This window comes from Indicator indicator, chromosome 8, assembly GCF_027791375.1.
Source record: "Indicator indicator isolate 239-I01 chromosome 8, UM_Iind_1.1, whole genome shotgun sequence".
In the NCBI taxonomy this organism is placed as follows: domain Eukaryota; kingdom Metazoa; phylum Chordata; class Aves; order Piciformes; family Indicatoridae; genus Indicator; species Indicator indicator.
In genome coordinates, this window is record NC_072017.1 from 19,791,501 (window position 1) to 19,815,588 (window position 24,088).

The 24,088-nt window shown below is 36.1% G+C and overlaps 1 protein-coding gene across 1 annotated transcript in view; it reads right to left on the reverse strand.

The window, feature by feature from the left end:
* Nucleotides 1–5,277: 5,277 nt before the first annotated feature.
* Nucleotides 5,278–24,088, reverse strand: part of TLL1 (tolloid like 1) — a 128,668-nt gene continuing 109,857 nt past the window's right edge. Inside the window, exons 17-21 of the mRNA XM_054382881.1 lie at nucleotides 18,471–18,596; nucleotides 16,955–17,082; nucleotides 12,601–12,814; nucleotides 7,333–7,583; nucleotides 5,278–5,412 (exon numbers count right to left, since the gene is read on the reverse strand). Of these exons, the coding sequence (XP_054238856.1) occupies nucleotides 5,278–5,412; nucleotides 7,333–7,583; nucleotides 12,601–12,814; nucleotides 16,955–17,082; nucleotides 18,471–18,596 (854 nt within the window). The remainder of the gene's footprint in view (nucleotides 5,413–7,332; nucleotides 7,584–12,600; nucleotides 12,815–16,954; nucleotides 17,083–18,470; nucleotides 18,597–24,088) is intronic.

Here is a 24,088-nt window from a genome sequence, read left to right on the forward strand (position 1 = left end):
AGAGTCCATGATCATTTCAGGAGTCCCAATGACACAGGAAGAATTATTACATCTGAAGGTCACTAAAGAAAAAAATGAAAAACTTACTTTTATATATAGGTCTTATCATTTACTCTTGGATTAGGATGAGATTTGATAGGTTATGAGTAAAAAGCATGAGAGAAAACAATTGCAGAGGTGAGATCAAAACAGAGACCCAAGCCTTGTTAGTTTCCTTTCACCGTTCACCCAATACCACTGTAGCCCAAATATTTTTTCAATTGCTACAGCTTGCTTCCTTTGTGAACTTAAAATGAGAAAATAAGAGAAATGAGAACATTTTCTAACAAGTAATAACTTGCAAAATTCTTTTTTTTTTGTTCTGTTTGTTTTAATGTTTGATTCTGTGAAACTGTACTAAGCAGCTGCATGAGGAACAATTTAAAATGTTGCTTCAAGCATTCAGCTGAGAGCAGCCAAACCTGAGAATGCTAGAAGGCTAAAAACCCCCAACCTGTTAAATCTATAGCCCAGTGTTACCCCCTTTCACAACCAACCAGTTACTCAAAATACGCATCATTAGGAACCAAAACCAAGTCATTCCTTAGGTTGTCTTCAGTTCTCTGCTTGAAAAATTCACTGACCAGTGCCATTAATCATCTATATCTTCCTTCAGGTAAGTGAAAGCAATGCAACATAAATAATTTTTAAAGAACATTAAAAATGCTTTGAAAAATAAATACAATAGCAATAGTGTTGACTTTCAAGACCAGATTTTAATTTTTTTTTAATGTAATGCAGTTGTATCTGTAGCATTTTTATATTTTCCCCGTTTCAAGCATTTTCTTTGTTCTTGCTCTTCTTTTGGTTTTGACTGATCAATTAACAACTGAATGATAAATTCAATAATAAAATCAAAATAAGAGCAAGTTCTTAGCTAAGGTTGTGCCAAATTGCATGATCACATATGTTAATATCATAAAACACATCCACTCCTATTACTCATTTGGACCTAGTTTAAGACCTGAAGTAAAAGGAAATTTCCCCTCTGGTTAGTGGTGAGATCTATTTTAAGGCTGAATACCTTCCTGAAAGCACATAAGCCATACCAAGTCCCTAAACTCTGAGATCTGTAAATTTTGGCAGAACAGAAACATTTAATTATAAAAGAAAGTTTCAGCATGCCTCAGCACTGACCATGCTCTATGGTGGTGGCAGTACACATCTAGAGTTAGTGCAGCACAGACCCTTGAGACCAACAGTAATTTCCTCTGGGAAAAAAAAAAATAAAATCAGGTGCACTATTTGCATACCTGGCAACTGCAAAATTGATTGCCCAAGCAGATAATATTTCCACCCAATTATCTGGGAGGTGTTTGGTTTTTCTGTTTGTTTTTTTTTTGTTTCTTTCTTTTTTTTTTTTTTTACAGTGTTTCAAAAGCAATCTGCTTTAAATGAAAAAGCAGTGCTGTAATACTATGTTAGGATCTGATCTGGCTCTCACCCATGCTTAGGTCAAGTTGCTGTTTCATGGATCTCAGAGCACAACAAGATTATTCCAATATGCTGCAGGTTAGAACAAAGGACCAGCAAAAACCCTATCTGCTGTGTACACCTACTTTGCTTTATTCACTTCAGCTAGACCTTCAGATTGCTTATGTAAGACAGCCATTTTAACTTTCACAGATTATTTTTCTTCTTTTTTTCCCATTTTATTTTTTAATGCTGGTAGGAAAGTCTTTCACAATCATTATCTTTCCTCTTATATGAGCATGGAAATGATCACAGAATTTAGTCTGCTACAGACTTAAATTCTTCAAGAGCCAGTCAGCCATGCAGGTTCAGCATATTACATCAACTTAAGACTCTATGCTGAATTCAACATTAAAAAATAATACTCAGCATATCAGCAGCTTTTCGTGCAGCTCAGAAGAAAACATTACATCAAGTTTCAGGAAAATTAGTTTGAATCTGGCATCTCAAGCACAGTCAAAAAGGTCTGCGCCAAACAGGAAGTCTGACAAGTAACTATCATCTTCACCTTGCTAGGAGTGTTGCCAGTAAATGCACTGTAACCAGGTCACAAAATGAGATCCCCAGCCTCTGGATTTTGTGTCTTGCTTTGTTGACTACTCAATAGACAAGATGTTTAATCATTATGTTGTGATCATTATGTTTCAAAGATTTTTTGGAATAACCCACATAACTCTTTTCCTGTTCACCAGTGTAAATTATTGTTTCATTGTTTCCTTACTCTTAGGCTATTTATACAGCATATTTCCATTAAATATATTATTTTTGTTACATCAGAATAAACCTCCTAGTACTTGGAAATAGCTACATTTTAATAGCATCTGATAGCACCATGAGGCATTGGCTAGGATCATGGCCAATGTGAAGATACGATGCATATGGTCCATTTAACCTCAAGATAATAATTTAGAACACCTTCCTCATTTTCACCACTCTTAAGCATACAAGATCTACACAGTAATGAATAATCAATTAGAGAAACAAAATTAAACTTTGTATTAAAGTCAAGGTAACTCTCTTTTGTCTTCTACATACTCCACATGAAATAATCCCAGACATACTGTGCTCAAAAGCAATACTTGGATATGACTGCAAATAATCACCTACCATAGGGTCTTGGAAACAGACAATATGGCATTCTTGCCCTCAGCTTGCCCAGTCTAACCTTCTTCCCCAACTACTCCAGCTGTATGATTTAACACAGGACAGCAGGATTTAAACAGGGGTTTGAATGAATCAACAACAACAACAAAACCTTCCACAAACTAATAATCTTGGCTCAACCCTGTGGATGCTAAAGTAATCCTGGGGATAATAAAAAGTCAAATTTACAGAGAATGAAAACTTGAAATACTTTGGTTAGCAAATGGTTGGGTGATAATATTAAGAGGGGATGAACAGAAAAGTGGAAAAAAAGGTAACATGCTAAAAAGGTAACATGCTCTTGTTCCCAGCCTCAGACTTTCATAACTCCTTTTGACTATCAGTCCAAGGAAGACTGCTGCTGCTTCCTTTTCCTCTGCAAAATTCAAGCACTGGAATTCCAGCCAGCAGATAAATTATGCATCAAATTTAAGAATACTTTTGGGTTTGCTTGTTTGGGGGGTTTTGGTTGTTGGTTTTGGTTTTAGGTTTTTGTTTGTTTGGGGTTTGTTTGTTTGTTTGTTTAACCATACTAGTATTTCTGACTGAATTTTGTAGTAAAAGATTTTCAAGAAAACGTTTATATTTAATTACTCTGAAAAATAAACCAAGCAGAACAGTGGAGCATAATTATAAAAATATATAAGCTATTCAGTTTTTGAACTTCACATAAATAAACTAGAAAGGAAAATGGTAATGTATGAGCAACAAAAATGCTGTTAAAACAACCGAAGACACCTATACAGACATTTAGGTTTTATTTTTATAAAAAAAGATCAGATTTATTAGTGCCAATGTATGTTCATATAAGGTAACAGAAACTAAGCTAATCTGAGTAGCAACTTACATCAAAGGATATGAAAATAATATTTTGTGTAAGTGAAACATAATACTTCATTTAAACTTGATTCTTGCCAACTAGAAGTCCTCATTATCTGTCTATGAAGCCTTTAAAGAAAAGTTGCTACAGTCAAACAGGGTCCTGATAGAACTTGGCACATAAAGAAACAATTCACTTTTCACCCATACAATATCTCTCACTCTCCTGGAGCACTCATTCACACAATACTTACATAACGCATATACATTATGACTAAAGCCATGTATGGCCTAAAGCACATACGATATCTCAGTTCTAAATGTAATATATCTCTACATCAAAAGCAAGTCACTGTATTTACAGCAGATGATCTCGCTCTGCAGATGGGGCTTTTGCTTGAAGATCCTTCTGTCAGTGTACACTTAATGTACGTGTCATTGAATTATTCATCAAATTAGAGGTTTATCTACAGGAAGATCTGTCCGACCATGTGCGAGGATTCTAAGGCAATAGTAGTAGTTGTTCCACAGGACTAGCGCTGCTGTTGCAACCCACTCTCCCCTGGAGCAGTAAAGCCTTCCTATTCCAGATGCAGCCAGGCGTAGTGAGAGACATTCATGATCTGCAAGCTGTTGGCTCAAAAGTCTAGAACTTCTTGGTTTGTTTTTGTTTTACAATGTTAATGGAATAGCACCATAGGAATTCACTCTTGTTAGCAAACCTGTCCTGGGTCTGTTCTGTTTTGCTTTTTTCGGCATCACAGATATTCCTACTCCCATTTGAGGGGAAAAAAAAAAAAAAGGGTCTTTGGGAAACCTTCCTCTTGGATACTACTGCAGCTTCATTTCTGAGCTGCTAAAGCAGACAGCTAGCTCATTCACAAAGAGGTCTGAAGAAGTAAAGCTTAGTAGTGGTTCCAATACATTGCTGAAAACAAATTCAATATGAGGAATTTCAGATGATCCTTGATTATTTCTCTGTCTCATGGTACAGATTTTTATTCAGGACAGGTTTTCACCTCAGTCTCTTTCTATGTTCAGTGCAAAATAAGAGCACATCATCAGAGATAGCTTACTTAAACAGTAAACCAAACATTTTCAGACACACTATTCAAATTCAGTCAACTAACAATTGGTCAACTAGTAATGACTGATGTAACAGTTCAGACTTCTCAGTCATTAGTAAAACAAAATACTCCAGAGAACAGTTATGTTTCAGAAGTTGGATTTTCCAGTTTCAAAATACTGATACCCTGATAGGATAGATGAATTTGTAAAAAATCTAGAACAACGCAGGAAGACCTTCTCATTTCGTATCTTCTTTGAGATCCTTGTACACACCATAAGCAGGATACGAAGTCAAAGCAACTAGATATAAGGACAGTACTTTGTGTGACCCAAAAGAGCTTTTTTTGTTCCTCTGGGATACCATACAATTGTCTGAAGGAAGAACAGTCTGCAAGGTCACTTCCCCTGAACGCAAATGATTGAATCTGCACACATCCATGACAAATGTCAAAACATGAACAAAGCTCTTATGTTCTCCTGATGTGTAAAAGTCATTTCACAGGCTTTGCAGAGACAGTCAAGTACGGAGTCTGCACATCATCATCTTTGACTATTCCACTGGGATTTTCTATTTTTTTTTTATTTAAGTCTCTGGTTTATAAGTCATTATTTCAACTGAATTCATATAAAACATTTGTGCTAATAACTTCAGGGTTTTTTTAAAAAGACATGCCTTCCTTGCTTTCAAATGTGCATTCTTTTTTTCTCACCTTTCCGGGCACAGAGGTTCTTGTGTTATTTTTTGGTGCGCACACTATCTGGATATTTTATACTTCTGTATCGTATATGAAATCCTTTCTTGTTGATTGTATCATCAGTGTGAAAGTGAAGTAAAAGAGCTTCCCCTGCTGAATAGATTTCTTCTGGTGGCTAAAATAAATGAATAAAACAAATTATCTGTCCATTCAGTGTATTTATTCTTCTCATTCACATTTCTTCTTTCTGACAGGTATTTCTCTTTTCCTGTTAAGCCTTTCACTGGGTCCCACATGGTGCCATCTAACATCATCAGAATACTTCTATCTCATTTAGCTCTCAATTATAGGATAGAAATTTCTGAGACAGATTAAGGAAATCACAGCATAAGATCCTAGAAGCTGGAGGTCAGCTTAAATCATGTTTAAATTTTTACCTCCAGGTAGAAGTTTTGAAATTATCTGTTATAACTTTTTGCTTTTGTAGTAATGTTCATTTTTTAAAACTTGAGCTCTGAACCTGAAAATTAGCTTTTCACAGAATCTAAATAAATATAGCATCATACTTTCTGAATCTGATGTAGCTTCTTGAAATTGTAACTCTAGAATCTTTGTTATAACAGAAAGAAAACAAATATGCTTGTTCTTTTGCCCTTCCCAGATATCTTCTATAGTTCTACTGAGTCATTTAAGTGACTGGTCAGAATCATACATAATATTCTTAATCTAGATAAACAGCAGCACTTATTTTCTATCCTATTCTTCATAGCCCTCATGATGGCCTGTTTTGTTACTGAAGCACACTGATCAGAAATATAGCTCAACTACCAAGTCATTAAAGTTGACAAAGTGATAATATATACTAACAGTGCCTTTTTTTCCCCAATTAATTTTGGAATATTTGCTTTCAATAACTTTTCTATTAAATTCTGTATTTCCTATGTGGTCTTGAAGCCATCCATCCATATCTAACCAAAACCAAACCAATGAGAAAATTCAATGACCTCACCACAGTCACCCTCTTGTGTCCACTTAACCCACTCCCACCCCTCAAATGAAAAAAAAAAAAAAAAAAATATCAGCCCAAGGTTGAGCCATTCTCCAGTTTGCTGCCCTTCTACCTGCAAGGAAAAAGTATTGTTTATGAACATTAGTAGATGCTGGGCTCAGTTGCAATACTTCCCTTAGAATACATTGCCTGCAGTTCAATTGTAGCACTTTTCCTGCACCTTTAAGTGTTGACAAAAAGCTCTAAAAGCCCGTTTACACGTAATTTATCTGAATGACTGACATGTTTGATCCAGCACTGTGGCTGAATCAAAAAAGTGACAAGTGGTTAATTAAGAGCTGCTGTCAAGGACTTTCAAACCTTTAATCTAAGCAAAGAGTGCAAGTATGAAAATGTGTGTTTTCTTTCACACACGTATAAAGAAATGAGGAAGATTTGTGGGATCGTTGCAACAGCTTTCACAATACCAGCAGCCAACAGAACAATGCCAGTTTAAAAGGATAGACCTTTGAGAATTCTATCTCGCCAGTTTCCTCCATGCCTCACAGTAAGAACATCTCAGAGGTACATATGGGATGACAGGGCTTTCTTAAGGCCTTTATTAATCACTAAATTTAAGAGTATTTTTTTTCTTAAGATCAGATTTAATTAGTAGATGACCACACTATAAATACTTCCAAAATGCTCTTCCTCCTATAAAATATGACTTCTTCACTCAAATTGAAAGAATTTTTATGTGATAACTTTCAACACTAGTGCATTTCTCTCTCTGTAAGGGAAAAAAAGCCTCTAACTTATATATTTTGGGTACTGATAAATACTCCACTGTCAGCTATCTAAAATCTAATAGAACATTACAATACTTCGATCAAAAATCTAGATAAGAATATCTGTCATTGAAAATAGTTCAAGGGAATGCTTGTACTACAAGCATAGAAATTTATATTAAAAAACCCCACAAACTGAAGCAGATAATCTAGTATCTAGAACCTCATAGTTTCTTGACCCTTTCCTTCCTCTGCCCTGTCTTTCTTACTCTTTTTGTTCTGGAAATCAGAAGAAAAAAAATTGCAGCCGGTTACTTACCCCAGATCCACAAAATCGACCAAGTCTCACAGCTGTCTTATCGTAACCATCAAAGAGTTCCACGTAATCATAGCCACAGTCTGCCTCTTCTTCAACCTCAAAGGTCTGAAACATCAGCTCAACTCGGTAGCCACGCTCTGCCACCAGGAGCCAGTCGCAGTCTGCCTGGACCGGATAGTTGTTATCACCAAACTGAGCATGCGAGTACAGGTCTTTGAGCTTGGTTTCAGCTTTCAGCCGACCACCACACTCTAAATGGAGGGAAAGTGAAAATGATGAAAAAGCTTATTTCAATGCAAATTAGAACTTTCTTTTCGTAGCTTATTCAGGCTGAGCACAATTTTATGCCATAAGCAGTTCAGTCAAAAGAAGGTATAAAATGAGGTATGAATATAACCCCATCATTCTGAGTTTTTCCTATATAAATTCTGTTTTATAACTACAGAGGCTTGAATATGTTTTACAATTTTCAAGTTTAAGACCAAAAAAAGGTGCATCAAAATTATAAGGAATATGGTTCAAGTGGTAGGACATTCTTTGGGTAGACCTTGAGCACTAGGCCTGTGGTCAGCAAGGCAAGCATGGTAAGTGGGGCATCCGCATTTTGGCGGTGACAACACTTCCACATGGGTTAATGACACCATCTACAAATAGCAGGGGAGGATGAGCTCTAGCACTTATGTAATCAGTGATCAAGTGCAAAAGTGTTGTGTTTCACAGGTCTGTCAGCTTTAACCATCATGCAGTGCCTGGGAGCCTGCTCAGGCTCTGGCAAGCTTGCTAGCTTGCTTGCTACATAGTTCATGGACATGAACAGGTCTTTCTCTGCAAAAGATCACAGCCAGGAGAAAGCTGCGACTACCAAAGCCTCACAGTTAAAATCTGCTTGAACCAAGTCTTGAGCAGGAGACCCTCACTTTATGCTGAAGACATGACTTTAGTCTAAATCTCTATTTGTACACAGTAGCAAAATGTTTGTGGGGCTTTAGGGCTTGCTTACAACTGCTTGAAAAGTTAAACATGAATTAACTTTCCTATAAAACTGAGTAAATTGTTCTTTAGCCATTTTTCTTGAGAACAGAAATTGCTGAAAATGCACTGAGTAACAGCAACAAAATACAGTAGTTAGTACTTTACCCTTTCTAAATATTTTCAGCAGCTATAACTAAAACTAGTATTTGATCCTACATAGGCCTGTGAATTAAGTGTAGGTGTTATGTATTTTCTAATTAAGAGTGCTATTACAATGCAATCAACAATACACGGAAAAGTGAACTTAAAACAAAAAAAAATGCACTGTTTCTTATGTTTTCAAGAGATGGGTGGAGACTTTTTCACTTTATAAGCACAAAAATTTCAAGGGAAACAGGATAATGTAGGTTTGTTCTTGGTGAGCAAGCAAAACTTCCCTTCTAGCACCCATCAAAATACCAAGTGCAAATGAGCTTCAACCAAAACTTGATATTCACAAATTTAGATTCAATTACACTAAATAAATAAACAGGTAAGTCTATCCACATTTTGACGAAATTCAGGTATTATATACTGATTATTTTATAATAGTCTGAAAAAACTTTGCAAGATTCAAACATTTCTAAGCTTTGGTAAACACATACTTTTAATTTGATTGCAGTATCATGGACTCCATAAACACTAAATACGACCAATTACAACATTATATGGTGAAAAATCACGTTTCAGATGGGAACTGATAACCGTAATGAGGATTTTTTTTTTTAAATGTGTATTTTTTCTTAATAAGGAAACAAAGGAATCAAAACAGGAAATATAAATTATGTAAGCAATCTATTATGCATAATCTGTTGTTCAATCTGAAATTCCTAATTTCCTTTCTGCTTTTAAAGAACAGGGAAGAACACATGATAAAAGATATTTGTCAAATGAGATAGTTCAAATGGTTATTTCTCACTGGTATTCTAATAAACTGATTTCCTTCCCCCCCTTTCCCCTCCCCCTCCTCTTGATTTCATTTACTTTTTTTTTTTTCCCCTCCTAGACTGGATTGTTGCCAACATTAAGAACATCTCCCTGCTTTGGACACAGAACAGCTGCTAAGGAGAGAATGTTTAATGAACTGTCTGCATTTCTTCCCTCTGCTTCCTACAGTGGGCAGGAGCTTAAAGGAGTGTTGTAGCAATACTAAGAACTGCAGAAAATGGCAATCCCCTTTCCTCTGTCCTTCTCCCATGGATTATCATCTTATATTTTAGGACGAAGTATTGATTTTAGAAATTACATGTCGGCTTTTCAATTTCTTATGACTAAGTTGTAGTTGCAAAAGTCTGCACCTGGCCTGCACAATGTAGCACTGCCTGAGGATGCAAGAGACTAGCTGTGATGGGTCTGCACAGAACACAGCGGTGCCACGCTGCACTGCTTGCTTAGCCCTGGTACCAGAGCTAACCAAGCTGCACCACCCATCACGCTTTCCACTGTGCACATGTGGCTCCTCTGCTCTAGGTATGGTACACACACCAGTGTAAAGAAATACAGTACAATACCATTCATCTGACAGTTTTACTTTTCTAGATCAGCTAAGGAACAAAACTCCTTTCTTGTTTCTGACCTCTCTAGAAGCTTTTAGGCTCCTTATAAACATAAAAGGAAATTAAGAGTAGTCTTTAGATCCTTTAACAAGCTGAACAGATGGGAAAAATCTTAAACTCACACTACCTGGGTTAATGAAACAAAAGTATAAATCTGATTCAGCATTTCCATATGGAATTATTACAGTCCTTTTGAAAGAGATATAGGTTCCTAAATAAAGTGACATCTGAGATGCCCAGACTTGTCAGAGACATCCTCCTGAGGCTGACAGACAAAAAACAGGACCTGCAGCCTCCTGCAGCAGTGGCTGCAGGCCAGGCACCATAAACGAGGCCGTCCAGAAAGAAACTAGGTGCTTGTGTTAAGCTAACAAAAATCACTCCCTGAGCAATGATGTTGAATCTTCTGTCAGGAGCATTTTTATAAATTCCTTCTGAATGGGTTATGCCTTTTCCAAGAGCGGAAAATGTAACAGAATCTCTTTCTAAAACTGTGTTGCACTTGAAAAATACCATTTTATAAGCTTTGCTCCACCCAGGGGGATGAAGCCTTTCTATCAAATCTATTTTTTAAACTTTACTGCTTCTGCTGCTACAGTTTTTTTTCCTGTGTGCTGAAACACTCAGTGGAAATCTGGATAGTACGTAAGCCAAAAAGTGTCACAGAAGGGAAGTTAGTATCACCATCAGGATCTACTAAAATAAGAGGTTGGTAAATCATTAAGATGCCAGGAACACAGCAGCACAGACACCTTCAAGCACAGCATCCAGTTACTCCTTCACTACTGTTGTATTACACAAGTGAGTTCTGCTAAGAGGTCAGAAGTGAAGAGAGAAGCTGCCTCACCTCTCCCTGTCTGCACAACCATGCACGATTAAGTACAGCCTTGCCTAAAATACTGTCAATTATTATTTGCTAGAAATAATAAGGAAATACAATCCACTGTCTATACACTTGCTGGATATCTATTTGTTCACTTGTTCAAAGCACAGAGATAAAATTCACATAGAGCATGCATGTTTAGCTCAGCAGGAAAAGGATGAAACATCTGAGTTGTCTCTCGTTCCAATGATACACCAAAGCAGATGCTGTATGCTGTTCAACTTAGTCATAAGTTTGTGCAACACAGTTGACAGAAATAATTGTCCTATCTTAAGGAGGCAAACTTTATCAACAACATTCTTAACTAGGCAGATTTTATTCTTCAGACTCTCAGAAAGGCACGCCAAGAAAGTTTTTACAGGAAGGCACATAAAACTCAACAGATATGAAGGAAATTCCAGCAAATCATAAGATAACTAGCAATCTTCAGAAGTTAGGGAGTATACATTTGAACTTCTTTTACGCAGTGACTGCGCCAGTTCTGCAAACTGGAAGTGAAAAGAATACATGAAAGAGTAGCTTTACAACACATGTTTCTAATAAGAGTTCTGACTTTTAACTATTCATCCAAAGGTAATTTAAAAATGAGCAGTCCTTAACATTTCTAATTTTCCATCTAAGGATAGGGGTTACTGTGGTAGGGAAGGAAAAGAAGGAAAAAAAAAAAAAAGGCATGCTTGTAAAAGAGGATTTTCCACAACAAAAATAATTGAATTACAGGTAGCTAAACTCTTCATTTTGTAGGACATTTTGCAATCATAAAGACTGAATAGTTCATATAATGTTGCCTACTGTCTTTCTCTGAGAAGGAAATAGAATTAATATAGTTTTAGAATTATTCTCACCAAACAGAAGGAGAAAAAAAAAGATATTGATATACGAGGATTTTTTAACTACACATCAACTTGAATTCATCAAATGATATTATCAGTGATTAATCATCTTTATTACTATCTTAATAACTGCTAACTACTATCTACTAGAATATACATTTATTTTTTCTGAATTAATATTTATTAACAAATAATGGACGAATAACAATGAAGTCTGGAAAGCAGAGACAGACATTACGATCGAAGACAACAACAAACGCCCCCCAATCCTCTTCGTTTTACAGTAGGCACTGGAAGTTCAAGAGATTCAGCACTAGGGGTCGCTCTAAGCCAAGCAACACCGGAAACTAAACGTAAGCACTGAAAAAGTCCCGAGAAATTCGTCTATGCAACTGCAAAACACTATTTTCAATTTCAGTAATTTCTGCCAAAGAACGAAATTAAATGGCAAGTATGGAGGAGACTATACTCTTAAGACCCGAAGGAAGTCTTCGGTATTGTTTTTTCTTATTCTTCTTTGGCTTGCCCTCCTTTTCTAGCTTTACAGGAAAGTAAGCACTGTTTACACAAAAAACAGACTTTTGTTTAAGTTAGAACAGGGAAGTAACAGAGGTGCATCACATCCCAGTGAAGTATTGCCATTATGAATACAATGAAAAGGTACTGAATATTTTACAAACTAATGTCATCAACTGTAAGAAAGATCTCTTTGATAGTCCATGACAATATCGACTTTTTATCAGATTTTGTTTTAGAATCTTTTAAATGCTTACATATGAGCAAGAGGACAAAGAAACTTGTAAAATATTAGAGAATACTTTCTGCAGTCTCAGACTTTTCCTGTTGTCCTTAAGGTTATATCAGATTTAGTTGTAACATCATCTTATCTATTAACTCATTCCATTCCTATAAAAGAAATACCCGAGTATCTTCCGCTATAGAACAAAGAGAAAGTTATTAGAAAACCACATCCTGATTTTCTGACCTGTAGAATGTGTTGCTTGGAAGCCTTTTCTTTGTACTGATGCATCAGAAATAAAGCGTAGAAACATTTTGTTTCCTGTAGCAATAAGAGGTTCTGGTATCTTACTGCCACATAAGCGTCCCAGAATCGGTGACTTCTCAGTTTCACCATCAAACACTTCCAAGTGGTCATAAGCACATTCCTGATGTTGTTCTATCTCAAATTCATTGAAGGTCTGGGAAGGCAGGAAAAAAAAGGAAAATGACTTAGTGTAGTACAGGGTTTGCTGTATTTGTATGGTACATAGGAATCGGTATGTTTCAGATACAAAGCAGATACTGTTCAGATGACAGATTTAACATTACTGCCCCTACAAGCCCATAGCTTTGAATAACATGCTGATTTTAAGATGACAAACTTTAAAAGGGAATCATCGTTCAAACAGAAAAATATTAGAATCTTTATAGCCAATGAATGTATGTAAGAGATATTAAATCTAGAAAATAATGGTCTTTCTGTTGAGTTTGCACTGCTTGTAGAATTATTCCAAAATTCAGAGAACATTCAAAACAGAAAAAAAACCAAAACCAAACAAACAAAAAAACCCACCCAACAACAAAAAAAACAAACCCCGAAATCATTGGTTCTTCAAATAGTTGAGGACTGATTGAAACATCTGCCAAATACCCCACTTAACTTTTTAAACTTACCTCATGCCACAACTAAAGCCAGTGAGAATGACCTTTCTACATGAATGATTATGCATGAAAACTGTAATTTCTTTAACCTATTTTTTCACATTATTACAATACTATTTCAAGTTGCACTCTTCATGGTAGCATCTCATCTTTGCTAGCAAAATCATAGAGAAAAATAACAAAATTATGTTGATTGTTTATTTAAAATACTTCAGTTGTCATTGTCTCTCCCAAGAAAATTCAATACTTTATATTCACATACATAATTTCAAATCTGTGATGCTTCTTCTACACTTCAAAACATTTATCTTAGTTTCTGTGCTCCAAGGGATTATTAGTCTCTCTCAGTGCTCATGGCAGCTTGTAAGGACAAATTTGGGTCTACTAAAAATTGCAAATTGCAAGTCCTTTGGAGCCAGCCTGGCCAACTTACTTTTACAAACATTTGGAGTTTAGATTTCTCAAACTCAGAGTGTCCAATCAAAGGTATTTTTCAAAAGTGCCCTAACCTTTGAAAACTTAAAGCCACATACAACTAACACCTGCTATTCAAATATGGAAGAGAGTCTTCCAAGACTGGATTGGTATCAACAAATTTATTTCAAGGAGACATCTAAGAGATTTCAGATAATAATTTTTGACCAGGGCTACATGACGCATGAAGTTTAGTGCCTGGTAATTTCCCCTCATGTAAACACTGAGAAGAAAATATACACATACATTTCTGAATTTTCTGAAACATACTAGAATTCAAAGTGAAAATCAGACTCTGTTCTGTTCCACAAGATAACACAAAAATGCTCCCAAGAGGAGTCATATAGCTGACTGGTTATAAAAAAGCCCCAAACACTCAAAGATTAAGAAGCAATAATAAAAGGAATAAAACAGAACTGTGAAATACTAAGCAAATATAATTATGCATTCTATCTGGTACACTAAAGCAAATCTGAACAAACAAGAAATTCCTTGTGGAAACCAGACAGTGTGAGTAAAGCTTCCGAATTGTGAAAAGTGAAGACCTGCATGCTGCAATGGATGGAGGTTCATTTCACAAGAAAGTTGGGAGACTTAAGGGATTGAAACTGCAGAGAGAGTTGAAACAGCTGTACAGCAGTCCTTCCTGCTCCTCTTAAATTGTAGTCAGACATCCTACTTTTATGATGCCAAGTACGTGTTGTCATTCATACACACACAAAATCTGATAAATTTTAACAAACCCCAAAATCGGAAAGCTGAGACACTAACTATAAGGGACTTAGTTAAATATAGAACTGAGTCAAGCCAATTTGGAATCAACAGGAACAATAGATGCGATCCAAGAGCAGCCTCCAGAACTTTGTTTTCTTTCACAGGGAAATTATATCAGGCTTGTTCACATCAGTACAAAATGAAGCATTTCTCACCACGAACCATAAGAGACACCTATTCTATATAATATTTGACTTATCACTGGGATTCCCAAGCCTGCAGTGTATGTTATACTGTCCCACAAAGAAGAACAGGAAAGAAATCCTAAATGTATTGTAAGTCTAGCAATGTATTCTAACAATTACAGAGAGAATCAGAGGGATTTGTTTTTATAACCTTTTTTTTTAATTTTATTTTTTAACAAGCGGTCAGTTCCCCGCAGTGGAATAAGAGTAGGCTTGACAGAGGACAAGTGATGCAAATTTTCCTTAAAGGCAACTGTAACTGAACAGGAAAAGTACTTTGGAATACTACCATGACTACAGTCCCTATTTTGACTCTATCATTAGTGGGAGTGGTATTCAGTAATGTTACACACAGCTTCTGAACATTCAGCCTATTCTATCTATAGCACTCAACTGAGATATGTTGGTGGCAGTTATGGATAGTTGCCTGAATAAGACATCTAAGTCTGTCTCTTACAAACATCCAGCTGATTATCTTATGAAAAATCACTCTCTGCTACATACATTTTCAAAGCAATTTTTATCCACACTTTCAATACAACAATTATGAAGTGCATATCCATTTATTTTCATAGGCTCCTTAATGGACTAAATGCTTAACTTTAGCCTTTTCAGGAAAAGACTTTTCAATGATTATCAGAAAGCAATCACAATAAAAGCTTTGTTTCTGTACACACACCCCTTTCAAAAACCCAAAGTGCAGCCCCACAATTGATGTAGCATGTTACCATGAAGAAATTAATTACCAACTTATTCAATTTGACTAAGTAAACTGTGAGGAATAAACTTAACTATGGTATGAAAGTCCAAGAAAATGTATTTATCTATAATGGAAGTATGGTATTAATATTATTGATAAAGCATCTTGCTGTACTACACAGACTTCAAAGATTCTGTACACAGAGAATTTAGAAGACTGATCCTACTCATTTGCACAAAAAGATGTGAATTTCAGACTCTGAATTATGGAGGCGTTTTTCAAAATTCTCTCTAGTAAAATTCTGTCATTTTTTTCCCAATTTCACTGGCAAAAGCCAATTTTAAAACTTTATTCTATTTTTTTAATCAGATCATGTAATATTTCACTGAAAATGTCCAAATGCCAGAATTTTGCCTGCTGAGGTTAAAAGCCCATCCCTGGCTGGCTTTGGTTTATTCACCAGGATGAAGAACGCTTCCTGAGAAGCAGCAGTAGGAAGGCCACCTAAATAAAAAAAATCTGGTGTTCACCCTTTGAATGGATGGAGCAACACAATGCTCATTTTCCACCACCCCCACACCCCCTCGAACAGTTTGATCATTTTACATCTGGTGAACAAGGATCAAAATACAATCCCACAGCAGCACCAGTAACAGGGGTTATGGTTTTGGCTAAGGTCAGCAGTTATGAGATGACAACATTCTTTTCATCCCTTCTTCAATATTGGCTCTTTCTTCCGCCTCTCTGAAGCAGAAACATCTCTCTTCGTAAGCTTATTTGCTCTAAAACATTTGCTACATCAATTTATCTGATTTTAAAATGTGCAAGGCCAGCTTTTCTATCTGTTCTCTGAGTACTTTGGCTGAAGGAACACTGGGGCTGAGTTTAAAGCAGAAAAGCCCCTTGGACAGGTCCATGCCTTTGGCTTCATACTGGGGCTACGTAACCTCAGTAGATCTGCAAAGCTCCCTAATCTGTGCTAGCGTGTTTTCAGCCACTAGCACTGTCCTCAGCTGACTGGACACAAAGGTCACTTAAGAAGTCTTCTCAGGCTGCTCATCTACTTATGTTCAATCTGGAGCCATTTTTAAATGAGAAGTCCAGACTCTTGGTTTTTGTATATTCTTTGTTTCCTTGAAAAATACAGAGCAGAAATGCAAAAGTAGTGTAGACAGGACTGTTCATAACTTCTAATGTTGCTTATTCTATAATATTGAGGTTTGTGTAATTGACCTCTGTAAATGACCACAAGGTCAAAACCTTGTGCAAATATTATGAATTGCAATAATGATATAGTAAAATCTGACAAGAGGAAAGTAGTTCTCCTGCCCTTTGCTGTCCAGGATATTTAGAACCACCACAAACTGTAACTCACAGTTGAACAGTTCCAGTTGACCAGGAATCAAGCAAGTTTTTAAAACAATGTACCTCTGGGCTGCAAACTGATAATAAAGTTTAGTACCAGCTTGATATCATTGAGTAGGCATTTGAGAAGCAGGTACGACTGAAGAAAAGAAATAAAGGAAGAGTAGGCACAGACTTACCAATTTGACCCTCTGCCCAGGGGTGGCACTGATTTCCCATGTGCACTCCTTTCTGCTGGGATACTTGTCAGGCCAGTTGGGACTTGTGATGATGCCATTGGGACTGTGAATCTTCTGTTCACACTCAGCTGTGCCAACAGTGATAACATCAGTTAGTCTGGGAGACCTGCCCTTTTTCAGGTGTTTTGGTTTTTTGTGTTGTTTTTTTTGTGTGTGTATGTGGGTTTTTTTGGTGTTGGTTTTTTTTTTTTTTTTCTGAGGGTGGCTGGTGGGGGTTGTTTTTTCCTTTGTTTGTCAGGGGACCTGCTGAACGGAAAGGATCTTCAGGAAGACAGCTAAGTATGTTCTACAGCATGTACGATCACATTCTTCCTTCTCAGCACACATTTTATGGCGATTAGCATAGCATGCTTGCTTATTGATTGTTGTGAAAAAATATGTGTTTACAAAAGACTTTCATTTCATTTGATTATTTTAAAGTATTATAAAGGATTATACATAACTAATCAAGTATTTTGCCACTCCCTCCATTCTACTCCAGCTATGAAAATCCAGACAAGATATCTTGCTACTCTAACTTCAAAAAGATATTTAACAATTTTTCTCTCTTCATGCTCCAGCTACAGAGAAATCATTTTCATTTCTAAACCACAGTTTCTATGGGCAAACATACAATTGGAAAACAGCTAAGACCAAACTGTATGTAGCAAGAACAGCCTAGTCATTCACATCGTAACTGAGTCACTCAAGGTTCGCCCCTGTGAATAAGCACAAACCCCTAAACTTGAAGGAGGCACAAAATAAACTAGTTTAATTTGGTATTTTTTTATCTATCTCAGATGGCTTTATAAATATCACAAAGGGTACATCTTTACTCATAGATTAAATCCACGCTAGAATACAGCCTCGAGCAATTATAGTAGCCCACATGATATTCCACGCTTGAGGTTCATTTGCAGATAATCTGAACTCTACTTAAGCCCCAAAGCCTACTGATTTCTTGTAAGTAGCCACACCTTGAAACAGCAAATGGGAAGAAAGGTGTACAGAGACTCAACCTGAGTTTAGATTCTCTGAATATGTCCCATAATATAAACTCATAAAGGGCAGATACAGCTTCAAGCTGACTGCAAGGAAACTAAATGCTACTAATAGACGCAAACGACAACTTCAACAGGCTTCTCTCCAGAAACTCTATCCCTGTGTTTAATACAGCATTAGAGAAATACTCTATTGCAGCTTTAAATGTTCTACATTTCAGATAACTATTAAAAGTAGCGCTCTTTGCCAGCTATCCCAAGTTTTCCAAACTGCATTTCCAAAGGCCCCAAACTCAGCCACACAAAAATCCTGGGGATGGAGTGGATGGGAAAGGAGGAGTGGAGAGTATTTAAGCCCAGTTGTCTAAGTCCGCATTATCAAGATATTTGTATTTTATTTTCTTTGGAAAGAGAGCTGTACAGAACTTTCTGCAAGACAGTTGTGCAATCAAGCATTCAAATACCTTACTACTTACCCTCCTTGCAGTCATGTTTGTTTTCATGTAGCACAAATCCATTTCGACACTGGCAAACATAACTTCCTACCGTGTTGATGCACTCATGCTGGCAGCCACCATTGTCCTTTGAACACTCATCCTTGTCTAGGAAACACACAAGAGGGTCGGATGAGTACAAAAGCGAGCAGTAGTCCTAGCTACCAAAAAGAAGAAGGTTTAGTGCAGTGTTTGGGTCCAGCAAAGGATAAGGTACAGTCACTCTTGTCAATATGCCATTTTTGTGGTACCATAGTTCTAGACACTGCTCCTGCAGCATTGCACCATGGCACAAACACTGTCTCATCTTTCTGGGAAAGGAGGAGTATTTTCTAAGCAGACAGGACCAAACAAGCTAGATCAAAGAAGATAAGACAGTTACTAGTGTTTACCATTTCAAGTGGTCTATATGGTAAAAATGGCAAAAATATCTCAGTCAAAGCTTTATTTCAGAAAGAACAGGACTGTAATTTACGGACAACACAAAGTATTCCAACTTTATGTGAATTTCTCAGTTTAATGGCAGTATGTTGAAAGGAATCTGTAGGCCAAATAAGGTTTCAAGCTCTGCACATGGAACATGTAAGAAAAGAAGGATTTAATATAAACCTTTCTAGTAAGTTGTTTCTCTCCTCCTCCCCCCTCCCCAGGCAGAGTGACAGTGTGCATTACTTTTAATGAATCTGGACACTACAGAACATCAAAAAAAAACCCCAAAAACATTTCATTAAAAAGCATACAGAAGAAATCTGCATTAGTTATTTCAAGGAGATCTACAATACAGTGTGCAGTTCTGTTTATTAACATATAATCCTTCAAAAGAGCTTTTAGTGTGTTAGAAGAAAAGCAGACAGTAGGGGAGGAAATATGATTTGCATTAAACAGCTACAAATTCATGGCATGGACAAAAGCCAAGCTAGATTAACAGGCTGTCATTCTAGCAAGAGGCCTCAGCTGCCACCCTTCCATGTTATTCAGCTGTTGTCATTTTAGGTGAGGCTGGTCCATTTAAAAGAGGCAGACTGGTCCTGACATCTACGTATATATATACACAGACATCTATATATGTATGAATAAGTATATACCTATATGCATAGGAATCTTCAGATATAAAAATATATACATACATATAAACACACACATTAAAAAATCCTAGATGTTGTAAATTATGTCATTTCAACATGCAAAAGAGGAGGAAAAAAGAGCAAAGAAACTGTGGTCATCTCAGAATTCTAGTTGTCACAGAGCTGGAATGCAAATCATTCAACCCCTTCAGCCTCATGGCCCTTGGAAAGCAGCAGCGAGCATTATCTTCAAACAAGGTAACATGATCTTGCAGACTTTAGTAGGCACAGTGAGAATGCTACAGATTACAAGCCACTATGGCTTGTTGTCTTACCCATGCATTTTCCCCTGCCTTCACTGCTCATATTTGGTAACAAGAAAGGAAATTGGCCTTTACTGCTCATATTCTGTAACAGGAAGGAAGCTTGCATTATAATTGCATACACTTCAGCTTTATCTGCCAAGATGTATGCAACAATTGACCTGTTGACTTGCAGGTCTTGCCATAAAAATCAGCATCTACTTATAATACATGATGACAATGTATATTTATAGATAAATTCTGCAAGTCAAACCCAAGCATCCACTGTATTTTGTCCTGTAAATCTCAAATCTGTTTGTGCTGACCGTTTTGGGAAGGTTTTTACAGATGTGAACAGATCTGAAGGTTAAGAAAAAGGTGAAAACAGAAGTAGCTCCCTGAATCAAACATTCAAAGGTTTATACTAGTTGTCACTTTGATGATGAAAGAAGCATAAAAGTTCCACAAGACACTGTTTATGCACTTTACAATGTAAGTCCTGAACTAAGGTATATACAAAGTTGTACCTTTGCAAAAGCAAGTGCTATTATAATTTAATTCCATGTTGCAAGTGTAGTAACAAGTGAATGAAAAATTAGATATAATGTAAACAAAATTCTTCAATATTTCCACTTCTAAGCATTACTTTGTAGTTTTCTACCAAAACAACAAAATAAATGGAAGGCAAGCTCAAAATGCATTCAAGTTAGGCTTTCAAGTACAGAGTAGGTCCACAAATGATAAATAAAAGCCCTGTTCATTTGCATCTTCATCCACCAAACTGTGTGAAAATGCTGCAAAATAACACTAAATAAGCTTACATTCTGTAAAATAATCTCTTAAGGGACAAGTGCATAAGCAAACAGTTCCATGTTGGATTTCCTCAGAAATAAAACAATGGACAGAAGGTAGAAGGGAGAAGCTTCAGAACATATTTGAATACAATAATTACTTGTACATGGTTAATCAAGGATGCAACTGTTGAACGAGCCTTCCTCACACTTCAAAATTTGGAACAGACTTTCTGTCAAATTGATTGCCCCGCTTCAAAATTCATAAAAAAACAATTACTGTGTATTAGTTATAGGCACAAATGTTTTGCCATGTAAAAACAGAGCCATTTGTTATGCTGACAGATGGAAATGAGTCTTCCAGTTTTGAATGGATACTTCCTTTCTTTCTCATTTCAGTACTTAGTAGAGGGAAAGATCCATTCTCAACAAAATGTTAGATTAAATCATTCAGAGGACAAATAGCCATACCTCTGAGACCCACAGAGACCACCAATCTGTGAATAATATGTACTTGGCCTGAAGGGACCTGTATCAAGTCCTCACAAGATTCAAAATCAAAAATTTTCCTCCTTGCAGGCAGCTTTCTTGTTTGTGGAAAAAAAATGTACCAGGGTGGCACCAGAGATGAGTTTGTGCTCCAAAGCAGATTTCCTCAAGGCCTGAAACATTGTAGCTTTCCCTTTTAACTACCCAATGAATCATCACCACAAAAAAAAGAAAAAAGAAATAAATGCCCTAAGAAACCTCAATAGTACATTACATCAAACACTATATATGTTTTGAATTACTGTGCAAAGAATCATGTTTATTTAAAACACTGAAGTAACTCTAACTTATGAAAAACGGAAGCAGTTTAGTGACATGTGTTATCTCTGGGATTTAATCATACCACTATGCAAAGGCTGACCTAAAGAAATCATTTGGCTATCTTCTTGGAAACACCACAGAAAAAAAAATTATATACATATATTATTACTGTCTTTTTTTCTCCCTAGAATAAATTCATGGAGTTATTTTACAGGCCTCTAATATTATGGACCCAGTAAACTGCAGTAGATCACCATCTGTTAATAAGAAGAAAGAGGGAAGAGGACAAAAAAGACAGAGGGGAAAAGAATAAAAGCCTAATTACTGGAGGCTTTTACACATTTGATTAATGAAAGTTAAAAAAATTAATATATCATGAGTCTGTAGTTTCTTCTCTTTATCCAAGATACTTGAGTATAAATATACCAGAGTGTCTTTGGAGATTAGCTAATTCCTGCAACAACTCACAACTGAGCTTTCTTAAGAACTGCCTTATCAAATATAAATTTTACAGAATGTATAAAGAAAAAGAAAAAAACCCCAAAACAACGTTTTTCTCACTTTCCAGTAGCACCTGTCTGGCTGTTAACACCATTTTACAGCCCAAAATGTAATTGCATGTTGTCTTATATGAACATAAATACCTTCCTAACACAGGTCATCTGTTGCCCTGTGTCACTGTTTGCTTTCACAGTTTATCACAACGGGTTCCAACCACTCAAAAACTGCTTTCTGTCGTCTGAGCTGGAGCTAGGCCATGTTTTCTCAACTATAGTTGTGGCTGCAAAATCACTACCAAAGGACTTGCAACAAAAAAAGTTCTTTGGCTATGCTTGAGGAACACATTACGATTCCTAATCTTCAAACTAAACTGACTACCCACCTGTCTCTCTTGCTGACCCTTGCACATGCCCTTTACTGGTGAAGAGACTGCAAGATGTAATTATTGATATTTTTTCTTCATGATGTATGTTTTCAAAGCTAAATGCTTACACATATTTCTATTATTTAATTAATAAAACTGTTAAATGCTTTCCAGCAAGTATCTTAGACACTAAATATTTCTCCACAGATATCATTCCAGAAGTATATTATTCTGAAGACTATAGGCAAAAAAACGCAGTCCCACTTCACCATTTGAACAGTGACCAGCTACATATGCCCAAAAGTCAAAAAGTCTCAGGTCCATTCTTCACTGACCGATCAATAGCATATTATGTCCATATTAAGAAATTCAAGAGTGAGAATGTTATGGTGCTTTCTGACAGTAACGAGTTTTGTGTGATGAATTGTTCAGAGAACCTATTTTCAGATAGTTTAAGCTCAGAAGTTGGATTCGTCTCAAGCATTACAAAATTTCTTTTTTGATCAGGAAATATTGTCAAAAGGGGAAAGTTAGATAACATGGAAGAATAGAATCTGCAAGGAATTATAGTAACTGGAATTGAATTGAGAAAGAATAAAAATAAAATACACAGTATTTGAACTCATGAAATGCAAGAATGAGACATATAAATGCATTATGAAGCATTTAGTAAATGTGTATCCTTATGACCACTACAATTATTTGCAAACTATCCTTCTTTAAAGAGTATTATACATATTCTATACCTCAGACATAAAACATTTCTATTCATTAAAAAAAGACACATTAACTCAGACCTATCCCTGGTTAATGAACTTATTCTGGTGATCAATGAAGCAATTTAAAGCTTGTGCACGTCACCAGGAAAAATCTCTCTTCATTTGGGGAGGTAAAACATTTCATTCAGAAATGAAAAATATAAGGGAAATGATTAAGAAGGATTACAATTTCTTGATGATACAATTGCCATAACTCTACAAATTATAGACTAGTCTTTCCCCAACACACACCACTGGCATGATTTCTTCCTAAAGTTTACTCATAGTATTAATAGTTTTAAAAATGACCATAAAAATAAATAGACATATCTGGAAAAAACAAGTATCACTGAAGAGAAAACCAAAATACACTGTCAAGTGTATAAATGTTCACCATGTCCACAAAAGAGATCTTGTGACTTGAAGAGCTTATGACTTACAACACTATCACTGACAATCTTATTTGGCAGCTTTATAGATCTTGAAAATACATAACAAACTTAATTTGCAGGCCATTTAAAAAAATGGAACATATCAATACTTAGTCTTGTAAAAAGTCAAAATACGTAAGAATTCCTACTGCCACTAATCGGCCAACATGAAAAGCCTAGTTGTGTGTTTCTAGGAGGAAAGTCTGACACGTGCACACATGGATTTACTACAAATACTGAGTGAACCTTGAAAGCTTCTCGGTAGTGTAAAACATAAATCAAAATGTTAAAAAAAAATGTTACTATATATAGAGGATTCTGTAAGACTACAACCAGAGAAATGTGATTACTAGGAAAAATGCTTTAGAGAAGGTAAATTTCTCTGTATAGCTTTTTCATTTTTCAAAACTGTTTAAGGACATCAAGGTAATCCTAGTAAGAAATCAATGGAAGTCTGAACAGTTTGTTATGACACTTCTTTTCCTTTCTTTCCAAATCACGTATTTATACAATATACTGTTTCATATTACTTTGTCATACTTAAGTTATCATTTATTAAAGGTAACCAATGAAATACCT